The sequence below is a fragment of the Ursus americanus genome, chromosome 22 (genome assembly GCF_024610735.1).
Source record: "Ursus americanus isolate L20-20 chromosome 22, mUrsAme1.1.p, whole genome shotgun sequence".
Lineage (NCBI taxonomy): Eukaryota > Metazoa > Chordata > Mammalia > Carnivora > Ursidae > Ursus > Ursus americanus.
In genome coordinates, this window is record NC_142148.1 from 26,644,978 (window position 1) to 26,664,732 (window position 19,755).

Here is a 19,755-nt window from a genome sequence, read left to right on the forward strand (position 1 = left end):
TTTCAAGGTGAAATACCAGCTGGAATTCTCCTAGTGAAAATGTCTATCAAGACCGGGATCTATGGGGCACCTGGGCGGTTCAGTCGTTGAGCGTCTGCCTTCAGCTCGGAGCATGATCCCAGAGTCCTGGGATCGAGCCCCGCATCAGGCTCCTCTGCTGGGAGCCTGCTTCTTCCTCTCCCACTCCCCCTGCTTATGTTCCCTCTCTCGCTGGCTTCTCTCTCTGTCAAATAAATAAATAAAATCTTTAAAAAAAATCTTTAAAAAAAAAGGGCCGGGGTCTAATTAAGACTTCAAAGACCAAGAAAATCTGTCACCAGAAGTCTCTTCCTACAAGGAATTTTAACACAGTGGCTCTCAAACTTGACTTCTTATTATAAATAGTAGAGAGCGTTGTAAATTCCTGATGCCTGGGCCCAGCCTGAGATTCGGAATCTCAGTTGATCTGAGATGTGGCCTGGGCATCAGGATTTTTGAATGCTCTGTAGGTGATTCAAATGTACAGCCCAGGTTGAAAGCCTCTGTGTTAAGGGATGCATTTCAGGCAAAAGGTAAGTGACCCTAGATGAAAAGGCAGAGATTCCTTCACTCATTTAAGATATAATCCTTGAACACCTATTATGAAATGCTGGATGTATGCGGGTGTGTGACATTTCAGATAGAGTGGACGGGGAAGACTCTTGGGTAAAGACCAAACTAAACAGACAGAGCAAGTCATAAGGATATTTGGGTTGTGGCATATGCAAAGGCCCTGAGGTGGAGTGTGTCTGCCTCATTGCAGGACCTAGGAGGCCAATGGGCTTGAATGGAGTGAGCCAAGTAATCAAGGGAGACCTCACTAAAATGGAGTGGAGAGGCCAGGTAGGGGAACTCTGACAGGTACCCCTGGAGGTTCCTTACAGGAGGAATTGTCCATTACACACCCCAACAGAGTTCTCAACAGGAAAAAATCAACTACAGGCCCCAACAGGGAAAGATGTGCATTGCACCTCCTACAAGAATCCACTATCTTTCTAACTCCGCCAATGAAAAACTGTCATCACCCTGAACTCTTGCTTTTCTCCAATGGCCTTTGGCTGAAAGCACCCCTCCCAATTTCCTCCTTCTCAGTAGAATAATGTCCCTTTCCTTTGCTTGTTAGACTTGCCCGTGGTTTTTCATAGCTCAAATGTCCTAAATTGCAATTCTTGGCTATTTCTGAATAAACCCATTTTGCTGGGAAAATAATGGGCCGTTTTATATTTTAGGTTTAACAGTAGTCAGAGAAGGAGGGGAGGCAGTTTGCAGGCCTTGAGGAGGACCTCGGCTTTTACTTTGCCATGAGTGTTGGGAACTACTGGGAGTGTTTTGAGGAGTGACGTGATTTGATTTACATTCTAGGGACCCTCTGGCAGCAGATGGAAAATGGACTGTTGGGGCCAAAAGGAGTAGCAAGGATTCGAGTGAGGCTAGAGATTCCGTCGGTCTCCGGCAAACAGAACTGAGGATGCCGCTGACCCTCAGGTGTGCGGGTGGGTTCGCGGAGGCTGAGCCGGGGTGGCTCCGCGCCGCACCCCACCCCAATATCGCCCAAATCCCGCCCCCGGTAGTCACGGCCCCGCCCCCATCCGGGCTCCGCCCCTCCCGTCCGGGCCCCGCCCCCGCCCCGCCCCTTCCAGCAGCGCTGCGGGCGCAGCTGGGCGGGTGAGTGAGGGTCGGGGAGTCGGGGGTTAGCCCAACAGGGGTCACTCCGGTCAAGGTCATTGAGCACCCGGACCGCCGTGATCCGGAGCAGGGCGGGGACCGCGGGGGACTGCGTAGGTGGCAGCCGCCCCTGGGTGGGCCGGGCGGTGTGTGGGGGCGGGGGTGTCCGGATGTCCCGACAATCTGCTGCCCCACTTCCGGGGCCTCCACTTTCACTTTCCCTTCTGCTGTAGCTGCTCTCCTCCCCTCCCCAGTGTCTGGGGCCGCCCGGGAGGGGAGGGAGTGTGGCTGCAATCCCGGGCGCCGGGGGCGCTCCCAGCAGCGAAAAGTGGGGGCCCTCCGTGGGGACTAAACAGCGCCCGGCTGTGCGGCGTCAGCCTCATCTTCGCACCAGGCCTGTCCCGTTTCCTCTAACGCTCGTTGTGGACTTGGCTCGGTGCCGCCTGCCCTTTCACCTCCCACGCGGGGTCCCGGCCCGTTCCCATACCCGGTCCCCGGTGCTTGTGATGTTACCCAATTGCCGCTGGGGAAACCAAGGCACAACGAGGGCTCGGGCCGCGTTGGAGGCCACCGGCCGGGGCTGAGTTGCTTGTGGTCGTTCGCCCTCTGCCAGGTGACCCAGGGATAGCATTTCTCCGGAGCCGCTGCCCCCGCCCGGGGGGATGGGCGCAACCACGCCAGATGGACGAGAAGACCAAGAAAGGTGGGCACCCCCTGGAGGCGGCTGGGAAACTTTCATTGGGAGGTGGGCCCCAGCAGCACCCGGCCTCCCCTTCCCGGAAGGGCCCGGGAGAGGGAGCTTTAACCGTGTCCTCCCTCTACCCACCTGCCCCTCCGTTTCCTTCTTTGGGGCCTGGTTGCTGCCAGAGGCTTGTCGTTCAATTATGGGACGCCCCTGAGGCCACCGTGAGCCAACTCTGCTGCGATGGGGGTAGGGAGCTCCCAGAGGGCACAGGAGACATCGCAGGCTGGTGGGGAAGACAGATCTCAATTGACCTGAGTACCAGGGGCCCTTGCCTCCCCTTGCCCCCTCCACCCAGCACTGTAGAACATGTCAGGTCACGTCATCAACCTGCTTAACCCTCACCCCCACCCGGTGCTCCTCTGTGTTCTTAAAACAGAGGCCAGAGCCCTTGGTTAGCCCACAAAGCCCTTTGGGCTTTATTTATTTATTATTTTTATAATAATAATATTCTTTTATTATATTATGTTAGTCACCATACAGTACATCCTCAGTTTTTGATGCAAAGTTCCATGATTCATTTCTTGAGTATAATGACCTCATAGTCTTACCCCATTCACCCCCTCGTTCATTCTGATGGAGCTCCACTGGCTTCTTTCTGTTCTCATCTAACCATTTCTTGCTCAAGGCCTTTGCCCTTACCTTTCTCTCCACCTGGTATACTCTTCCTTAACTGGGTCTGGACCTATGTAGCTTCTCCTTCTGGTCTCAGCTTCAGTGTCACCTCCTCCTAGAGGCCTTCCCTGATCTTACCCTATTTATTTCCTTGCCAGCATGGATCACAATCTGAATTTTTTTCTATTGTCTGTCTCCTTACTGGGTTGGGTGGTCCATGAGGAGAGGGACCCTGTTTATCTTATTCACTGATGCATCCCAGTTTCGGGGACAGTGGTTGGTACACAGTGGGAGCTCAATAAATGCTTGTCAGATAAATGGATGGAAGTATGGGGACCTGGGAATATGAAGGAAAAATAGAACCAAATGAACAGGGAGGGGGAATGGGGAGTTTCAGAGAAGGCCCCTCAGAGAAAGGGACTTTTAAGCTGGGTATGGAAGGATATGTAGGACTTCACCAGGAACACAGAGGAAGTAGCATGTACAAGGGATCACCACCTCCCTCACCCCCAGCTCCTGAAAAATAAACCCTGTGCTAACCTGCTTCCGCTGTGCTGCATTTCAGCCGAGGAGATGGCCCTGAGACTCAGCCGAGCGGTGGCAGGCGGGGATGAACAGGTAGCAGTGCAGTGTGCCATCTGGCTGGCAGAGCAGCGGGTACCCCTGAGTGTGCAGCTCAAGCCTGAGGTCTCCCCAACACAGGACATCAGGTGAGGAGTGCATGGTTGGCCAAAGACTTAGGGCTCCTGAACCCCAGCGGACCACGATGTATTCTTGCCCATAGAACGGTTATGCATAGTGGCAGGTTCTGGCGTCAGGAGACCTAGGTTCAAACCCAAGCTGCGTCACTAATCAACTGTTCGATCTATGGCACGTCACTTTGCCTCAGAAAAAACATCATAACAGTGGCGTAAACAAGTTCGACGGCAGGCAGTCTAGATCCACATCTGGGAGGCTGTGCCTCCTGTAGTGCTCAGAGACTCATGCTTCGTCCTGTATTCTGCCTTTCACGGACTCCATTCTGAGTTTTCCTTCATGGTCTAAAATGGCTGTTCCAGCTCCAGCCATCACATCAGCATTCTTGTCAGCAGGAAGGAGAAAGGTGTGGTGTCTCTCCCGATCAGATGGGGGACCCCCAAATATGGGGCCCCCCAATCGGGTGGAAGCTGGCGGCCCTAGGCACTGAAAGGATTCACCCTAGGCAGAACAAAGGAGATAGAAGTTAATTGAATACACTGCAAGGGAGTGGGTGGGCAGGATAGCAAAACAGAGACTTGTCTGCAATGAGGCAGGGTGGGGGGCTGTAGTTAAAGGGCGGAGTGGGGAAGTAGGGGAACGGATGGAATTTTCCCTTTCTTGGGAGCCGTGCCTGGTGTAAGTAACCCGTGGTCAGCTAGGGCCATGGGCATTTTGAGGTGGTGGCTTAATGAGCCTATTTGCGTTCAGCTTTGGCGGTTGCTGTGGCCCTTTTGCCTTGATCACGCTTCCCTTGCTCCAGCTTCTTGCCCCAAAGCGGCCTCTACGGAAGCGAAGAAGGACACCCCCTCCCGCACTTAAGAGCGCACAGCTCAGAAAGTCGCACACTTCCTCCACTAAATTCCCGTGGACCAGAACTTATTGTCGCGGCCACCCTCGGCTTGCAGGGAGGCTGTGAGACGTGACCAGGTAGCCAAGTGTGACCAGGAGTTCAGGGGTTCTGTTAGCAAGAGAAGCAAGGGAGGGATGGAACTGTTAGTCTTTCCCCAGGAGACTGAAACTCGATGTTGCTTAGCCCAGTGCCTCACACATGTCAATCACTCAGTAGACGGTGGGGTTGATCTTTTTTCCTGCTTTTTTGCTGCTGCGTAGTAAGACAGTCGTCTCATAGTTTGTGATTTTCAATGATGCTGGTGGATCCCATTTGATTTTTTCATGGTTTCATTGAGATACAGTTGACATACCGTACAATGCAACGATTTAAAGTGTAGAGTTCAAGTCTCTTAGTATATTCAGAGTTGTGCAGCCATCACCACCATCAATTATAGAACTTAAAAAAAAAAAGATTTTATTTATTTATTTGAGAGAGAGAGCAGAAGCAGGGGGAGCGGCAGAGGGAGAGGGAGAAGCAGGCTCCACACTGAGCATAGAGCCCAATGCGGGGCTCGATGTCAGGACCCTGGGATCGTGACCTGAGCCAAAGGCAGACGCTTAACCGACTGAGCCGCCCAGGCGCCCCACTTATAGAACATTTTTATCATCCCCTGCAGAACCCCAATCCGTGCTTATTAGTAGTCACTCCTCATCTCCCTGCCTTTCCCCAGCCCCAGCCTTAGGCAGCCACTGATCTTGCTATCTCCAGGGTTGTGCCTCGTCTGGGTATTTCATAGAAATGGAATCATATAATATGTGGTCTTTTGTGTCTGTCTTTTTTCACTTAGCATAATGTTTTCTCAATCCATCCGTGTTGTAGCACGTATCAGAACTTTATTCCTTTTATTTTTATTTATTCATTATTATTTTTTTAAATAGGCTCCCCTAAGTGTGGAGCCCAGTGCGGGGCTTGAACTCGCGACCCTGAGATCAAGAGTCGGATGCTTAACTGACTGAGCCACCCAGATGCCCCAGAACTTTATTCCTTTTTGTTGCTGAATAATAATCCATAGTATGAATGTACGATATTTTCTCTATCTATTAATCATTTGATGGGAATTTGGGGTTTTTTCCACTTTTTGGCTAATATGAATAATGCTGCTGCTGTGAATATTTGTGTCGGGCTTTTATATGGACCTATTTTTGTTTCCAGTTTTACTGTATCATTGACATATAGCATTGTATTAGCTTCAGGTGATGTGGTACTGTGATTTATAATAAGGAATACATATTTGGTCTTTGTCCTTTCCTGGCACAGAGCTCCTTGGAACTTCCTAAGTGATGAGAGTGGTAAAGGTGCCTTTTGTTTTGTGAATGAGGTGACTTTTGGAATGTCCCCCAGATCTCTTAAGAATAGGGGCTGGTCACCAGAGCAACCAACCCCCTGATTAGAGGGTTGGAACTTTCAGTATCATCCCCTGACCTCTTGGGAGGGGTCAGGGGCTGGAGGTTGAATCAGCCCCGTGGCAATGGTTTGATCAGTCATGCCTATATAATGAAATCTTCATAAAAACGGAAGAGGACAGGGTTCAGAGAGCTCCTGGGTTGGTGAGCACATGGAGATCTGGGGAGAATGGTACAGTCCAAGAGGGCAGGGAAGCCCCTCACCCCTTCCCATATACCTTGCCCTACATGTCTCTTCCACCTGGCTGTTCCTGAATTCTGTCATTTTATAACAAACCAGTGGTCTAGTAAGTAGAATGTTCGAGTTCTGTGAACTGCTCTAGCAAATTATTTGAACGTGAGGAGTGGGCTGCTGGCACCCCCGACTCTATAGCTGGTGAGTCAGCACAGGTGACCACCCGGGGCTTGTGATTGGCATGGGGGGGGCAGTCTCATCAGTCTGAACCCTTAATCCCTGGACCCTGCTGCTGTCTCTGGGTGGATAGCGTCAGAATTGAGTTGCGGTGTAGGACGCCCTTCTGGTACCCGAGAATCGCGGGGGGCTGTGTGAGGAGCACCCCTCTTCCCGTCCGCACGTGGGAAGCGGAGTCTCAGAATCATTTTAGATGTACGCCATGATTTGGTGCGTGTGTATCGTGCAGTGAGGACACAATAAGTTAACGTCCATTGCCTCACATACTTACAGATTATTATTAAGTAATCTGTACGCCCAACATGGGACTCCAGCTCACCACCCCAAGGTCAAGAGTCACGTGCTCTAGGGGCGCCTGGGTGGCTCTCGGTTAAGCGTCTGTCTTCGGCTCAGGTCATGATCCCAGGGTCCTGGGATCGAGCCCCACACTGGGCTCCCTGCTCAGCGGACAGCCTACTTCTCCCTCTCCCTCTCCCTGCCACTCCCCCTACTTGTGTGCTGTCAAGTAAATAAATAAAATCTTAAAAAAGCCACATGCTCTACCGACTGAGCCAGCCAGCACCCCTATTTTTTCTTGTGATAAGAACTTTTAAGACTTATTCTCAGCAATATTCAGACATACAACACAGTATTGTTAACTGTAGTCACCATGCCGTACGTAACCTCCCCGTGGCTTATGAATCTCAGTCTCATTATCACATCTAACAATAATTAAGGAATTATTAATAAAAATCCCCTAATACTGTTTATATTAATCCCCTACTACTGTTTATATTAAAATTTCCCTGATTATCTCATTAATTTTTGTAGTAGGTTTGTTCTCGTCAGGAGCCAGAGATCGGCACGTAGCATCTCTTAATATCGTTCTTATTCCCTCTCTTTTTTAATGCCATTCATTTAAGAAACCTGGTCTTGGACTTCCAGAATTTTCCCCCATTCTCAATTTCTTAACCGCTGTCTCGAGCTGTCATTTAGGATCTCCAGTTCTTCCGGTGAACTTGTAGTTGGATCTGAAGGTTCGGTTATCAGGAGTCACTCTTTACATCTCCAGGAGCTCGTCCTCCTTTACTAATTGCTCCTTGCTCTTCTTCTGTACTCCGATTTTTCTGTTTCCTTTGGGATCAGTTCTGGGTTTTTTGTTTGTTTGTTTGTTTTTAGTTTTTATCCTAGCCCTTCTTTTTCATGCTTTTGATCTTCCAGAAATGTTGAAGGGTCCTTGAGAAGGCTGGTGTTTCCCTGGAGTGACACCGGGTTGGAATCCTGCCTCTCACAGACATTCAGTGCTTCCTCGGTAGAGTCAGTGTGATCTGGCTGTGCCTCGGGTTTTTATCCTTAAAATAGCGGTGACAACAGTCACCTCATGGGCCTCATGGGTTTGTGGAGAGCGTTAAATGAGCTAAAACATATGAAGTGCTTTGAAGTGTCTTAGCATATAGGAAATAATAACTGCTTGGCTAAGGAGCAAAGGACAGAACGAGAGAGGAGGCTGCAGAGCGGGGAGGCGTGGATCACGGAGGCCCTCGTGTGCTGCGTGTATCTGATTCTCCGAGCAGTGCCGAGCCATTGCAGGGGCTTAAGCAGTGGGTTCTGATCAAGAAGGAAGCCCCGGGCTGTGGGAATCCAGGAAAGGCCCCTAACCTAGACTGGGGGGCTGTGGGCGTGTGTACATGTGTCTGTACACAGGCATGCGCGTGCACAAGTGTGCAGACACGTGCGTGCCCATTGCTGATGGCCGGGGTTGGACCTGTGACCTTCTCCGCAGGCTGTGGGTGAGCGTAGAGGACGCTCAGATGCACACGGTCACCATCTGGCTCACCGTGCGTCCTGACATGACCGTGGCTTCCCTCAAGGACATGGTGAGTTGGCAGAGGGCGGGGCCACACTGAAGGGACACATCAGGGCAGATGCTTCCCATTTTGCCTCTACCTCTCTTTACTCTGGTCCACCCTTGCCACTCTCCCGCTCTCCGCATCCCCCGTCAGGTATTCCTGGACTACGGCTTTCCGCCCGTCCTGCAGCAGTGGGTGATCGGGCAGCGGCTGGCCCGGGACCAGGAGACCCTGCACTCGCATGGGGTGCGGCGGAATGGGGACAGTGCCTACCTCTATGTGCTGTCAGCCTGCAACACCTCACTCAACCCTCAGGAGCTGCAGCGGGAGAGGCAGCTGCGGATGCTGGAAGGTGAGGCTCCGCCTCTGAGCCACACGGGACTCACCTGAGATCCCAGGCCGAGAGGGAGCAGAGCCCATGGCTTTTGGTCAGGAGCTCTCCCCTGGAGGACCTTATCCATAGTGGGGAAGAGAGGACAAAGGGCACCCCGGAGAGAGCCATTTCTGAGCCATTTTGAGAGCAGCTGGTCTGGGGACGAGAGGGACTGAGTTCAGTCCTGGCTCTGGCGTTCATCAGCTGTATGACCTCGGCACGTCCCTTCCTGTCTCTGTTCCTCAGTTTCTAAATCCGTAAATTGGATATGATGATGATAATAGCGTTTATAATTTTTTTTGCTTATTCTCTGGAAATATTTCAGATACAGAAAAGTTGCAACATTGTACAAAGAACTGTGTAACAAATTCCCAAGTACCTTTCACATGGATTCCCTAAAATATTAACATTTCACAACTGCTTTGCTTTGTCATTCTGTATATAAAATTATTTATATGTCTAAATAATCTTTTTCTGAACTGTTCTGAAGTTGCAGACATGTCCCTCTCCCCTGAATACTTCAGTGTACATGTTCTTGGAAAAGGGGTCATTTTCTTACACATACAACTACCAAATTTAGGAAATTAACAATGATGAAATACTATGATCTAATCCACAGATGTTACCCAGATTTTACCAGTTGTCGAATGAATGTCCTTTATAGCCAGACGCTTGGCAGGGTTTTTCAGTCTTTGGTGCCCTCAGTCTTCCTTTGACTTTCCTGATATTTGAAGAGTCCGGCCAGTTTTGTTTTTTGTTTTTCTGTCCGATGCCCCCTCGGGAATGGATGCAGATTCAGTGTTTGGCAGGAGCATCTCAAGTGATCGTGCATGACTTCAGGAGCACCGGAGGCTGGTTTTTAGGCCCGGGTTTTTAAGCCAGGAGCTCGCAGGAGCACTCACGGGCGGAGGAGGGACCCTGACCCTGTGGGAGCCGGACACTCAACCAGGTCTAGGCTCACCTGGCGAACCGAACTGGAGACTCCCCCAGGGAGGAGGGAACGGTGCGGGGTGGGGGTGGGGGGCGCGCAGGGCGCCTGGCTGGCTCAGAGTGTGCACGAAGTGGTCTGCCTGGATCTGCCACCCTCTAAACCCTCCTCCCTAGATCTGGGCTTCAAGGACCTCACGCTGCAGTCCCGGGGCCCCCTGGAGCCCGCCCCCACGAAGCCCGGAGTCCCCCAGGAGCCGGGGCGGGGCCAGCCCGACGCCACGCCCGAACCCCCGCCGGTAAGCCGCCCCCGCGAGCCGGTGACCGCGCGCCCCGCCCCCGACTCCGCCTCCATGCTCCCGGGCCCCGCCCCCGCCCGACTTCCCGCGCGGGCGCCGGGCTGTGCTCAACCCCCCACCCCCGACTCTGCTCCCAGGTGGGCTGGCAGTGCCCGGGCTGCACCTTCATTAACAAGCCCACGAGGCCCGGCTGCGAGATGTGCTGCCGGGCGCGGCCTGAGGCCTACCAGGTCCCCGCCTCGTACCAGCCCGATGAGGAGGAGAGAGCGCGCATGGCGGGTGAGGAGGAGGCGCTGCGCCAGTACCAGCAGGTGGGCGCGGAAGTCCCGGGACAAACACCCGCAGACGGGGCGGGGAGGCGTAGGACGGGAAGGGAGGCACCTCCGCATTGCCGCTCCTCCCCCGTTGCTGCCTTGCCCCCTCCCGACCGCACCAATGGTGGTGACGCTGCACTTGACTGTGACTCGCCCTCTCCTGGAGGTCTTAGGTGCTGAGACCCTGCTCCCTGGCTGTGATCACATGCCCCGCCCCCACTTGGACTGTGGCTCCGCCCTTAGCTTTGACTTCCACACCCACTGTGCATACAACTCCCCTGGCTGGGACTCCAGTGCCCTGGCTGCGACCATGCTTTTGTCCACCTCCTCCTTATCCGCCTATGACCTAGCTCTTGCTCCACTTAGACGTCACCTCACCCTGGATCCTACTGTTCCTGAACCCCTACCTCCCTGTTGTGATTCACCCCTGACTTCCTGTGAGCCTGGACCCAGCCTTTCACCGCTCCCTGCGAGATTGACCCCGCCCTCTGTCCTGCCCCTCGCATAGCTTTGCACCCGATCCTGACACACACCAGATCCTGAGTGTTCCCCATTCTGTTCGGATGCCCCCCAACCCCCACCTGAGTTCCCCTTGGATCCAGTGCTGTCCTTGCCCCACCCCAGCCATGACCTCATTCGTGGTCTTCCCTACAGCCTTGGCCCAGACCCCGTCCTCTCTCCCGTCTTGCTTTGCTCCCTAGCACCATACCCCTGACCCACTCTGTGACCTTGACCGGCTCCGACCCCACCCCCTGCCCAGCCCTGCCCTGCTTCTTGGCAGGGATGTGAGCCCTGTTACCCCAGACTACCCCCTCAGACCTTAACTCCCTTCCTTTCCCTGCCGCCGTCACTCCCTCGCGTGGCTTGACCCCTGGTTGCAGCCCCAACCTGCCCCCCGCCTGGCCCGCCTCCTGCCCCTGGCTTCTCTCCCTCCCGTCCAGACCCCGCTCTGGCCCCACCCTTCCCAGCATCTCGTCTCCTGCCCACGGTCAGGCCGCTCCCGACCCCACCCAGGGATCCTGACTGTCCCGCAGCTTTGCCCCGCCTCCGGGGTCTGACCTGGTGCCCCCCCGCGGTCCCGCCCCCTTCCTGGTCTGTCCCTCCCCTGAGACCCTGACCCGCCCCGCGGCCCCGCCCCGTGTGCCCAGCGGAAGCAGCAGCAGCAGGAGGGGAACTACCTGCAGCACGTCCAGCTGGATCAGAGGAGCCTGGTGCTGAACACCGAGCCCACCGAGTGCCCCGTGTGCTACTTGGTGCTGGCGCCCGGCGATGCCGTGGTGCTGCGTGAGTGTCTGCACGCCTTCTGCAGGTGCGGCCCCCACCCCCACCCCCAGCGGTGCAGCGTTTCTCGCAGCCGCCGATTACCGGAGGGCTGAGAGTGGGTGGGGCCCGTGCTCTTACGTCTCATTGGACGCCCGCAAAACCCTGAGAGGTAGGCGCTGTCTCCGCTTGGTGCGAGCGAGGAGTGCGAGGTACCGCGAGGCCCGCAGCTTGCGCGAGGCCACACTGCTCAGGCGTTCTGGTTCCAGCGTCTGTGCCCCTTGCCGCTGCCTGCGCGGGCCCAGCCGAGGGCATCGAGGCCCTGTCCCTGGCCGATGCTCCAAGCCGCTCTCTGCCTGGCTGGCGGGCAGGCTGCCCGTCCTGGGCTGTGGAGACCGGGTCCTCCTTCACCGCAGCAGACGTGCGTTGAGTGGCCCCGGGGTGCTGGGACTGGGCTAGGCCTGGGGATCCCGGGTGAACAAAAAAGCTGTTCCTGCCTCCTGGAGCTTACATTCCAGTGGAGAGGCTGATGGTAAAACAGTAATGACCGGTGTCATTGTAAATTGTGTCAGATCTAAGTACCAGTGAATTATGAGGAAAAGGGGGGCTCTGCTCTAGAAGGGGGTCAGGGAAGCCCCACGGGAGGTTAGCACCTGAACAGAGACCAGAAGGTCGGGTGCAGGGATATGCCTGGCCCTTCTGTGGCAAGCAGGGATCGGTGTGGCCAGAGCAGAGGGATGGACAGAGAGGTGTGAGGGAGGACGTGCCCCGGGGTTCGTGGGAGCTGTAGTGAGGGGTGCAGGTTTGCTCTGGGCAGGGCGGGGTGGGAGCCTGCTGGGAACAATGTGGCCCCTGTGTTGAGAGTGAACCCCTGGGGGCGAGGTGGACACAGGGATCCCAGGGGAGCCGCACCCACAGTCCTCCAGGCGAGGGCTGCTGGGGGCCTGGACCAGAGCTGTGGGGGTGGCAGCAGGGTAGACGGAAGCGGAGGCCTTGCTGATGGGTTTGTGGGAGGGGGACGAAGGAAGGGAGGTACTGAAGAAAAGCCTACCATGTGAGGGGTGGAGTCTGGATGGATGGGGTTCAGATGACCCTAGCCTCCACCCCTCCCCCCTCTCCCCCTCCAGGGAGTGTCTGCAGGGCACCATCCGCAACAGCCAGGAGGCCGAGGTCTCCTGCCCCTTCATTGACAACACCTACTCGTGCTCGGGCAAGCTGCTGGAGAGGGAGATCCGGGCGGTAAGGCCTGGGGGCTGGGGGAGGGAGGGGCACGCCCTGAGCCGGCAGGGCTCTGACAGCACACGTTTATCCAGAGCCTTCTGTGGGGGATGCTGGGGGCCAAGCAGTGAAGAGGACTGGACTTGGGGGAAGTAGCTGGTAAAGAAACCGCTGTTGTGAAGGAAAGACAGCAGAGGTGTTAAGAGTGGGGAAACGGGCTGTTGGACCGGGTGACCTCAAGTCAGATACTCACCCCGTGCCTTGCTTTTCTCATCTCAGTTAGGGTCAAAGTTAGTTTCCTCAGAGGCTGTGAAGAATATGAGAGAGGGTGTGTGGAAAGGCTCCAGAGTTGCGCTTGAACGTGGTGGGTGCGCCCTGTATCGGCTTGCTTTTGCTGCGTAACAAGTTATTCCAGACACGTGTCTTCAGACAACCGCTGTTTGTTTAGTTCATGAATCTGCACGTTAGTCACTGGGGTTGGGCTTGGCCAGACCCTTCTCGTAGCTCCTGATTCTTCTAGCTCCTGCTGGGCTTGGCCGGTCTCGGGTGGGTTTAGCTGGTGGGTTACTGTCGTGGACTGATTCATGATGGCCTTACTTGCAGTGGCGGGGGCAGCTCGGCCTCTTTCCACTTTACTCTCTCGCCTGGGCAGGCTGGCCAGGCCTGCTCACGGGCCGCGGGTCCCCAGGTTCCAAGAGCAGCCAGCAGGGGGCTCCAGTGCAAGAGTGCTTGCCCTCTTCTCTCACTTGCTGCCCTCCCAGTGAGCACGCTCAAGCCCAGAGTCCCTGCCAGCTGAGCCGGGACCACCCACCAAGTTCTCACTCTTCTGTGAGTCTCTATTTCCCCACTCGGAAAATTGAAGTGGGCTTGAGTCATGGTTTTTAAACTGCTGGGGAAGGGCCTTCTCAGAATTGGGTATCTTGGGATTCCCAGGCCAAAACATGAGGCAGGGTCAAAGGTGGCTGAGGTCCACATGGGAGACCCCCGCAGTCACATCCCAAAGACCTCTGTTCCTCCTGCCTTTCTCTTAGGGTCCTGCTTCTGCGAACCTCCTTGACTGCACCTAGTATTTCCTGGAGCCCAGGGGGTCTACCTCAGCTGAAAAAGAGGGGGCAGAAAGGGTAGAGTGTGGGGAACTTCCGCCTACACCAAGCACAGCCCCTTTTATCTGTTGTCTCTGGGGCATCGGGGAAGGGTGGCTCCGGAGGGTTGCTGAGGCCCTCCCACTGTGGCCCGGAAAGCTCCCAGACACAGAGTCAGTCATTCCATATGTCCTGGCACCTGTGGTCATTGCCCAGAGGGTTTTCCTTGAGGTCCATCCCTGCCAAGGGCATTGTGATGGGACCAGAGTTCCTGCCAAGGGGCTGCAGGGCCCATGCTTCTCCAGAGCCCCTGGGGGTTGACCCAAGACTCTGAAAAGGTCAGGCGTGGCAGAGGGAGAGAGGGGCAGGGATCAGCAGAGTAATGAGTGGAGGTTATCTTTACAAAACATGCCTAAACCACATAAAACTGGAACAGAAATCAAAGAGAAAAGTCACCTACAACCCTGTCATCCCAGGGAATCCCCGACTGCATTTTCCTCTTTCCCTTGATGTCTGTGGGCAGACATGATTTTATTCCTTTTAAATCATGTTTACTAAGGGAAACTTGGCATGCAATAAAATGCACCCATTCTAAGCATGCAGTTGGGTGAGTTTTGACAAATGCAACTCTTGTAACCACCACCCAATTCAGATACAGAAAGTAGGTGTGATTTTTCCTTCATTGTCACCAGCATAGATACAACAACTTCTGCTTTTTTGCCATAAAATTTTTCTAAGGATTTTCATAAATCTTATGGCACTTATCCTGCTTATACCTCTTCTCATAATAAAATTCCAGTTTCTCAGTTTGTAATGAATGCTTCAAGAAACGTTTTGCCCGGTATCTCTTCTTATATATTATTTGCTTAGGATAAACTCGTGGAAGTGGAGTGAATCCCAAAGGGTCAGAGAAGTTTTGTTGAAACACAACTGCCACGTTGCTTTTTCAGAGTGTGAGGTACCAGGATACTAGTTTAACCACATCTTCCCCAGCAATACCAGTTATTACTTTTGTTTGTTTTTTCCTTTTTAAAAAAAATTGTAGCATACACATAACAAAATTTACCCTTTTTTCCTGCATTTGTACTGTTTTAAGTGTACAGCTCTGTGGCGTCAGGTACCCTGACGTTGTTGTGCAGCCCTCACCACCATCCATCTCTGGAACTTTTTTTTTTTTTTTAAAGATTTTATTTATTTTATTCGACAGAGATAGAGACAGCCAGCGAGAGAGGGAACACAAGCAGGGGAAGTGGGAGAGGAAGAAGCAGGCTCATAGCAAAGGAGCCTGATGTGGGTCTTGATCCCATAACGCCGGGATCACGCCCTGAGCCGAAGGCAGGCGATTAACCGCTGTGCCACCCAGGCGCCCCGATCTCTGGAACTTTTAATCCATTTTCTGAATGGAGTTTTTAAACCCTGAGGGTAGTAAGAAGTAAAGAGCCGGGGCTAGGTTGGACTTCGTGGGTTGGGGGCTTCCTGGAGGATATTTGGGGGCAAGGAGGGCCCTCATTGGCTGTTCTGAACCCCGAGCAAACCAGGTTGTGTGTTGTGGCCTGTTGGCAGCTGCTGCCCCCTGAGGATTACCAGCGGTTTCTGGACCTGGGCGTCTCCATCGCGGAAAACCGCAGTGCCTTCAGCTACCACTGCAAGACCCCGGACTGCAAGGGATGGTGCTTCTTTGAGGATGATGTCAACGAGTTTACCTGCCCAGTGTGCTTCCACGTCAACTGCCTGGTCTGTAAGGTGGGGACAGGGACCCGTGCTGTCCAACCCCCTCATCCTGCCAGGAGCTCACTGCAGTTCAGTGCTTGTTCTCCTGGGAAGGGAGCTGTGACACTAGCCTGTCAGGACAGACAGCTGCATGTCCGTCATGGGGCCTGGCCCCCACACTGAGCCTAAGCCTTGGACCAAGCCCTGGCCCTCGATAGAACCTCCGCCTAGACCGAGCCTCAGCCCAGTGCTGAGCCCTGACCCCGGCCTCTAACCGAGCCCTGATTCCAGTCACAGACTGACCCCAACCCTGCCCTAGACTAAGTCTCCACCCCCATCCCGAACTGAGCCCTGACCCCAAACCCAGACGGAGTCTTGCCCCACCCTGACCTCAGCCCGCTCCCTCCCTTCATTGTCTCAGCACTTGACCACCGAAGAGACTGGTCTCGAGCGAGTAGGCAGGTCTGAGCCTGGTCACAGCCTAGGCAAGCTCAGTCTCGGAGCATCAGGCCTGTAATCAGGGCAGAGTCTAGCCAGGGACAGAGGGGCTGCAGCCGTGGGGCCAGGGGATGTAGGAATTTCTCTGCCCTCAGAACTTAGCACACGTGGGTATTATCATCAGCATATGGGACGGCCCTGGCCTCCCCTCCCTGGCCTCCGGGTCCCCTTCCATAAAATGGGTACTTGGTTTATAAAGTGAGGCCCTGTCCGTGACATCATCTAGAGGCAATAAGCGCCCCTCACATCTCTCAGCTTCTTAACCTCTTGAGAAACCTTCTCACCTTGAGCCCCTCACCCTGCCGCAGGCCATCCACGAGCAGATGAACTGCAAGGAGTACCAGGATGACCTGGCCCTGCGGGCTCAGAACGATGTGGCCGCCCGGCAGACAACAGAGATGCTCAGGGTGAGGCAGGGTTGGGGCTGAGGGCCTGGAGACTGGAGTTCTGGGAGCTCTGTGCGGGTGGGGGGCTTCGCAGGGCTGCGGTTCAGGAGCCCTGAACGCTCTCGCCCTGTTCTGGCGTCGCTGCCATCCAGCAACGGGACCTAGTTAGGACAAGTGGTCGGGGGGCGAGCAGCAGGAAGTGTCCAGAGACGAGGCCTAGGCGGAGCAGCGGAGGAGAGTGGGCCCACGACTCCAGAGGGATAGCCGGCTTCGCTCTGTGGGGGGCCGGGGGGCCGGGGGCTGAAGGCCGGCTCCCGCTCTGCCCCAGTCGATGCTGCAGCAGGGGGAGGCCATGCACTGCCCGCAGTGCCGGATCGTGGTGCAGAAGAAGGACGGCTGCGACTGGATCCGCTGCACTGTCTGCCACACGGAAATCTGCTGGGTCACCAAGGGCCCACGCTGGGGACCTGGGGTGAGTCCTCTGGAGCGCAGAGGCTTGGGGGTGCTAAGGGGCGGTGCCCTGGGGGTCTTGCCTGAGAATGGGGGACAGCCCCTGGGCCAGATCCAACCAGTGCCTGTATTCGTCCAGCTGGTAAAGTAAGAACGTGTTTTACATTTTTTAAATGTTTGAAAAGTACCAAGAAAAGACGACTATCTTGTGAGCTGTGACAAGGATATGAAATCCCAGTGTCCTGTCCATAAGCAATGGGAGCTGAGCCCCGGGAGCACAGCCCCGGACACCCGTTGTGTCCTGTCTGTGGCTGCGTGTGCGCTACAAAGGCCGGGACTGTATGGCTCCAGAAACCTGAAGGAACTGGCCCTTTACAGAAAAAGGAGGCTGCCCCACACCCCCCCACCCCCAGGGCCTCGATGAGGATTGGGTCTGGGGTCAGGCAGAGCGCCCCCAGGCCTCGTGGTTGGGCTGTGCATCTGTAACGTGGAGGTGCGGGCAGGCCCTCTCCGGCCCTCTCAGAGGCCGCTGAGCACGTGCAAGGGGGGTGCTCCGCGGGTGCCGGTGGGTGAGCGCGGCGCAGAGCAGCTCTTTACTAGACTAGCGTTCCTGGAGACGGGGGCTCGTCGTTCTGTCCGGGTGGACCCCGGGACAGACGCAGGCAGAGGGGCTGCCCTCTCTCCGCTGCCAGGGTGCACACCCACGCAGGACATGCGACAATCCATCACCCTCCTTTGCCTGCTCTGGGCCAGGGGAGCGTTGACCGAGACCATGTAACTGGGGGTGCCGTGGGAGCCCAGAAAGGTCTTACTGACTGCCTCCATCGGGTAGCTGAGGCCAAGAGGGCCATTCGCAGCGGGCGGACCTGCCCGAGCAAAGGCCCGGAGTGGAGACGTGCAGCATGGGGAGGGCACTGTCTTCACTGTCACGACCTTCTCTCCTCCCCATCCTCTAGGGCCCAGGAGACACCAGTGGGGGCTGCCGTTGCCGGGTGAATGGGATCCCTTGCCACCCCAGCTGTCAGAACTGCCACTAGCTGAGGATGGCTGGTCCCCACGCTGACCTAGCCCCACATCCCCATGCTGCTGCGGGACAGCGCTGGTGCTTTGGCTCTGGTTTTTGGCCTGGGAGATGCCTTTGTGCTTGGCTGAGACAGGCCTTGTAGAGACCAAGGCCCCTGAGCTGTGTGGATGGCTTTGTTGCAAGGGGTGTTGCAGGGGGCCCTGCCTCAGCTTGCCGTCGGTGTTGTCTGTGGCTGCGTCTGTCCCAGGGCCTTTGCCCTTCCTCTGGGGCTTGCCAGCCAGACCTCTCCGCTCTTCTCTGCGGCTCTTACCCCTACCTGACCCAGACTTAAACACAGCCCTGCCGCATGGAGCCTCTGAGAGCCCCGAGTGAGTCCACACTCTCCCCCTTCCGCCACCGTCATCTGCTGAACGCTGTGCACCCGGAGCCCACCCCTTCCCCATCGGCTCTCTGGGGCTGACTCTCCTCTGTCCTCGCTGTCAGAGGCCCGGGGCCTGTGAGACAGCTGCTGCTTGGCCGTTCGGAGCCGGGAGGGAGACCTGGCCTGTCGGGTTCAGCTCCATGGCCCCCTCTTGGCTGCCTGTGTAAGCGAATTAAAATGGCTTTCCAGGAAGGGATGAGTGTGACGTGGTGAGGGCATGAAAGCGTCGCGGGCAGGATGGCCAGCTCTGGGGGCACCGAGGCAGGGTCGGGTAGCCTCCGGCAATGGTGGCGCGAGGGTGTGAGCTGCACCGGGATCCCTGCCCCGGTCCATGCGCCCCGTGCGCACTAGAGGGGCTGCCTGCTCTCGGGTCAGCACCCCGACGGGCCGTCTGCCGTGTGTCGAGGTCCGGGAGGCTGCAGACCGGTGGCCCCTCGGTGGCGTGCGGGGCTGGAGGACAGCAAGCTTTCAGGAACATGTGACGCTGCGGCGGTGGGGTGGCGGGGCGGGCCACCCTCATTTTGAAATGTCTCAGGCGAGACTCCACAGCTTTGGTGTCACTCTGTGCCGGTCAGAGATGAAAACACGGTTGTGGGTGTCCATTCTGGAAGTTCTGCTCCCTTCTCTGACCAACGCCCCTTCCGCGTTGAGATCTGGTATTTGATGGTAAACGCGTCATCTGAGCTTCAGTGCGGATCACCGTCGTGACAGGCAGCGGGCGTCCCTGCCCTTTAAGGCCTGGCTGGATTCCAGGCTCTGGAAGTTGGAGCGCGTGGCTTTGGCTGGGGGTGGGGGATGGGGCAGGGCTCGTTCCGGTGCCTGGACGGGCATTGCCACCCTGTCCCTGAATGACAAGACTCCAGCGTGGACCCCAGGCACTGGGGGCGGAGACGGCTGAGAACACAAGTGCCTGGTGCTCTGCCGGCCTCCCTGGCCCAGGAGGAAGAAGGGTCAGGGCGAGCCGCTCCCTGGGAGGACACGGAATGCACTAAGGACAGCCGGGCTGCAGGAGACGGAGATGGGGCCCAGTGGGGGCGGAAGGTCTTCTGTCCCCAGCTCCTCTGCCTCCTGCCAGGGCCTGTCTGGCAGCCCTCGGGGGCCTGAGCACAAGAGCTAAGCAGAGACCATTCTCTCACGAGCCACAGGCTGGAACCAGTCTACCCGATATTTTAGAAATTTGAATTGGTTGCCGATGATTCTAAATTGAGAGGTACTGCATTAAAACCTAGATGCCCAGCTTCTGTTGAGAGAGAACACTTGTAAGTCTGGGTCCTCGTTTCCACGGGGCAGGACTGGGCCAGAGTCCTTGAGTGTAGCTCTCCTCACGTGGCTCTCCGGTTCACCCCAGTCCTCCTCACCCCCAGGACACCCCACACTGTGGCCTTTCCCGGGGCCTTGTACCATTCTTCTTCACCCAACAGCATTATGAGGTATCTCTACCCACGGCTGTATGAGAAGTGAAGACAAGGCAGGCCCAGG

General features: G+C 55.8%; 1 protein-coding gene across 3 annotated transcripts; it reads left to right on the forward strand.

Annotated features, from left to right (window-relative positions):
- Window positions 1-1,625: 1,625 nt before the first annotated feature.
- On the forward strand, window positions 1,626-18,468 carry RBCK1 (RANBP2-type and C3HC4-type zinc finger containing 1). 3 transcript variants are annotated; one of them, XM_045807452.2, is made up of 13 exons: window positions 1,626-1,683; window positions 2,297-2,386; window positions 3,606-3,750; window positions 8,248-8,341; window positions 8,468-8,666; window positions 9,792-9,913; window positions 10,051-10,224; window positions 11,376-11,536; window positions 12,615-12,726; window positions 15,351-15,530; window positions 16,304-16,402; window positions 16,710-16,853; window positions 17,788-18,468. In XM_045807452.2, exons 2-13 carry the CDS (start codon window positions 2,365-2,367, stop codon window positions 17,866-17,868), a joined length of 1,533 nt encoding a protein of 510 aa, XP_045663408.1. In that variant the 5' UTR covers window positions 1,626-1,683; window positions 2,297-2,364; the 3' UTR covers window positions 17,869-18,468. The 3 variants fall into 3 exon arrangements, with proteins under 3 accessions (XP_045663408.1, XP_045663417.1, XP_045663426.1); XM_045807461.2 differs by lacking the exon at window positions 1,626-1,683 and adding an exon at window positions 1,701-1,796; XM_045807470.1 differs by lacking the exons at window positions 1,626-1,683; window positions 2,297-2,386; window positions 3,606-3,750; window positions 11,376-11,536.
- The last annotated feature ends 1,287 nt before the right edge of the window (window positions 18,469-19,755 follow it).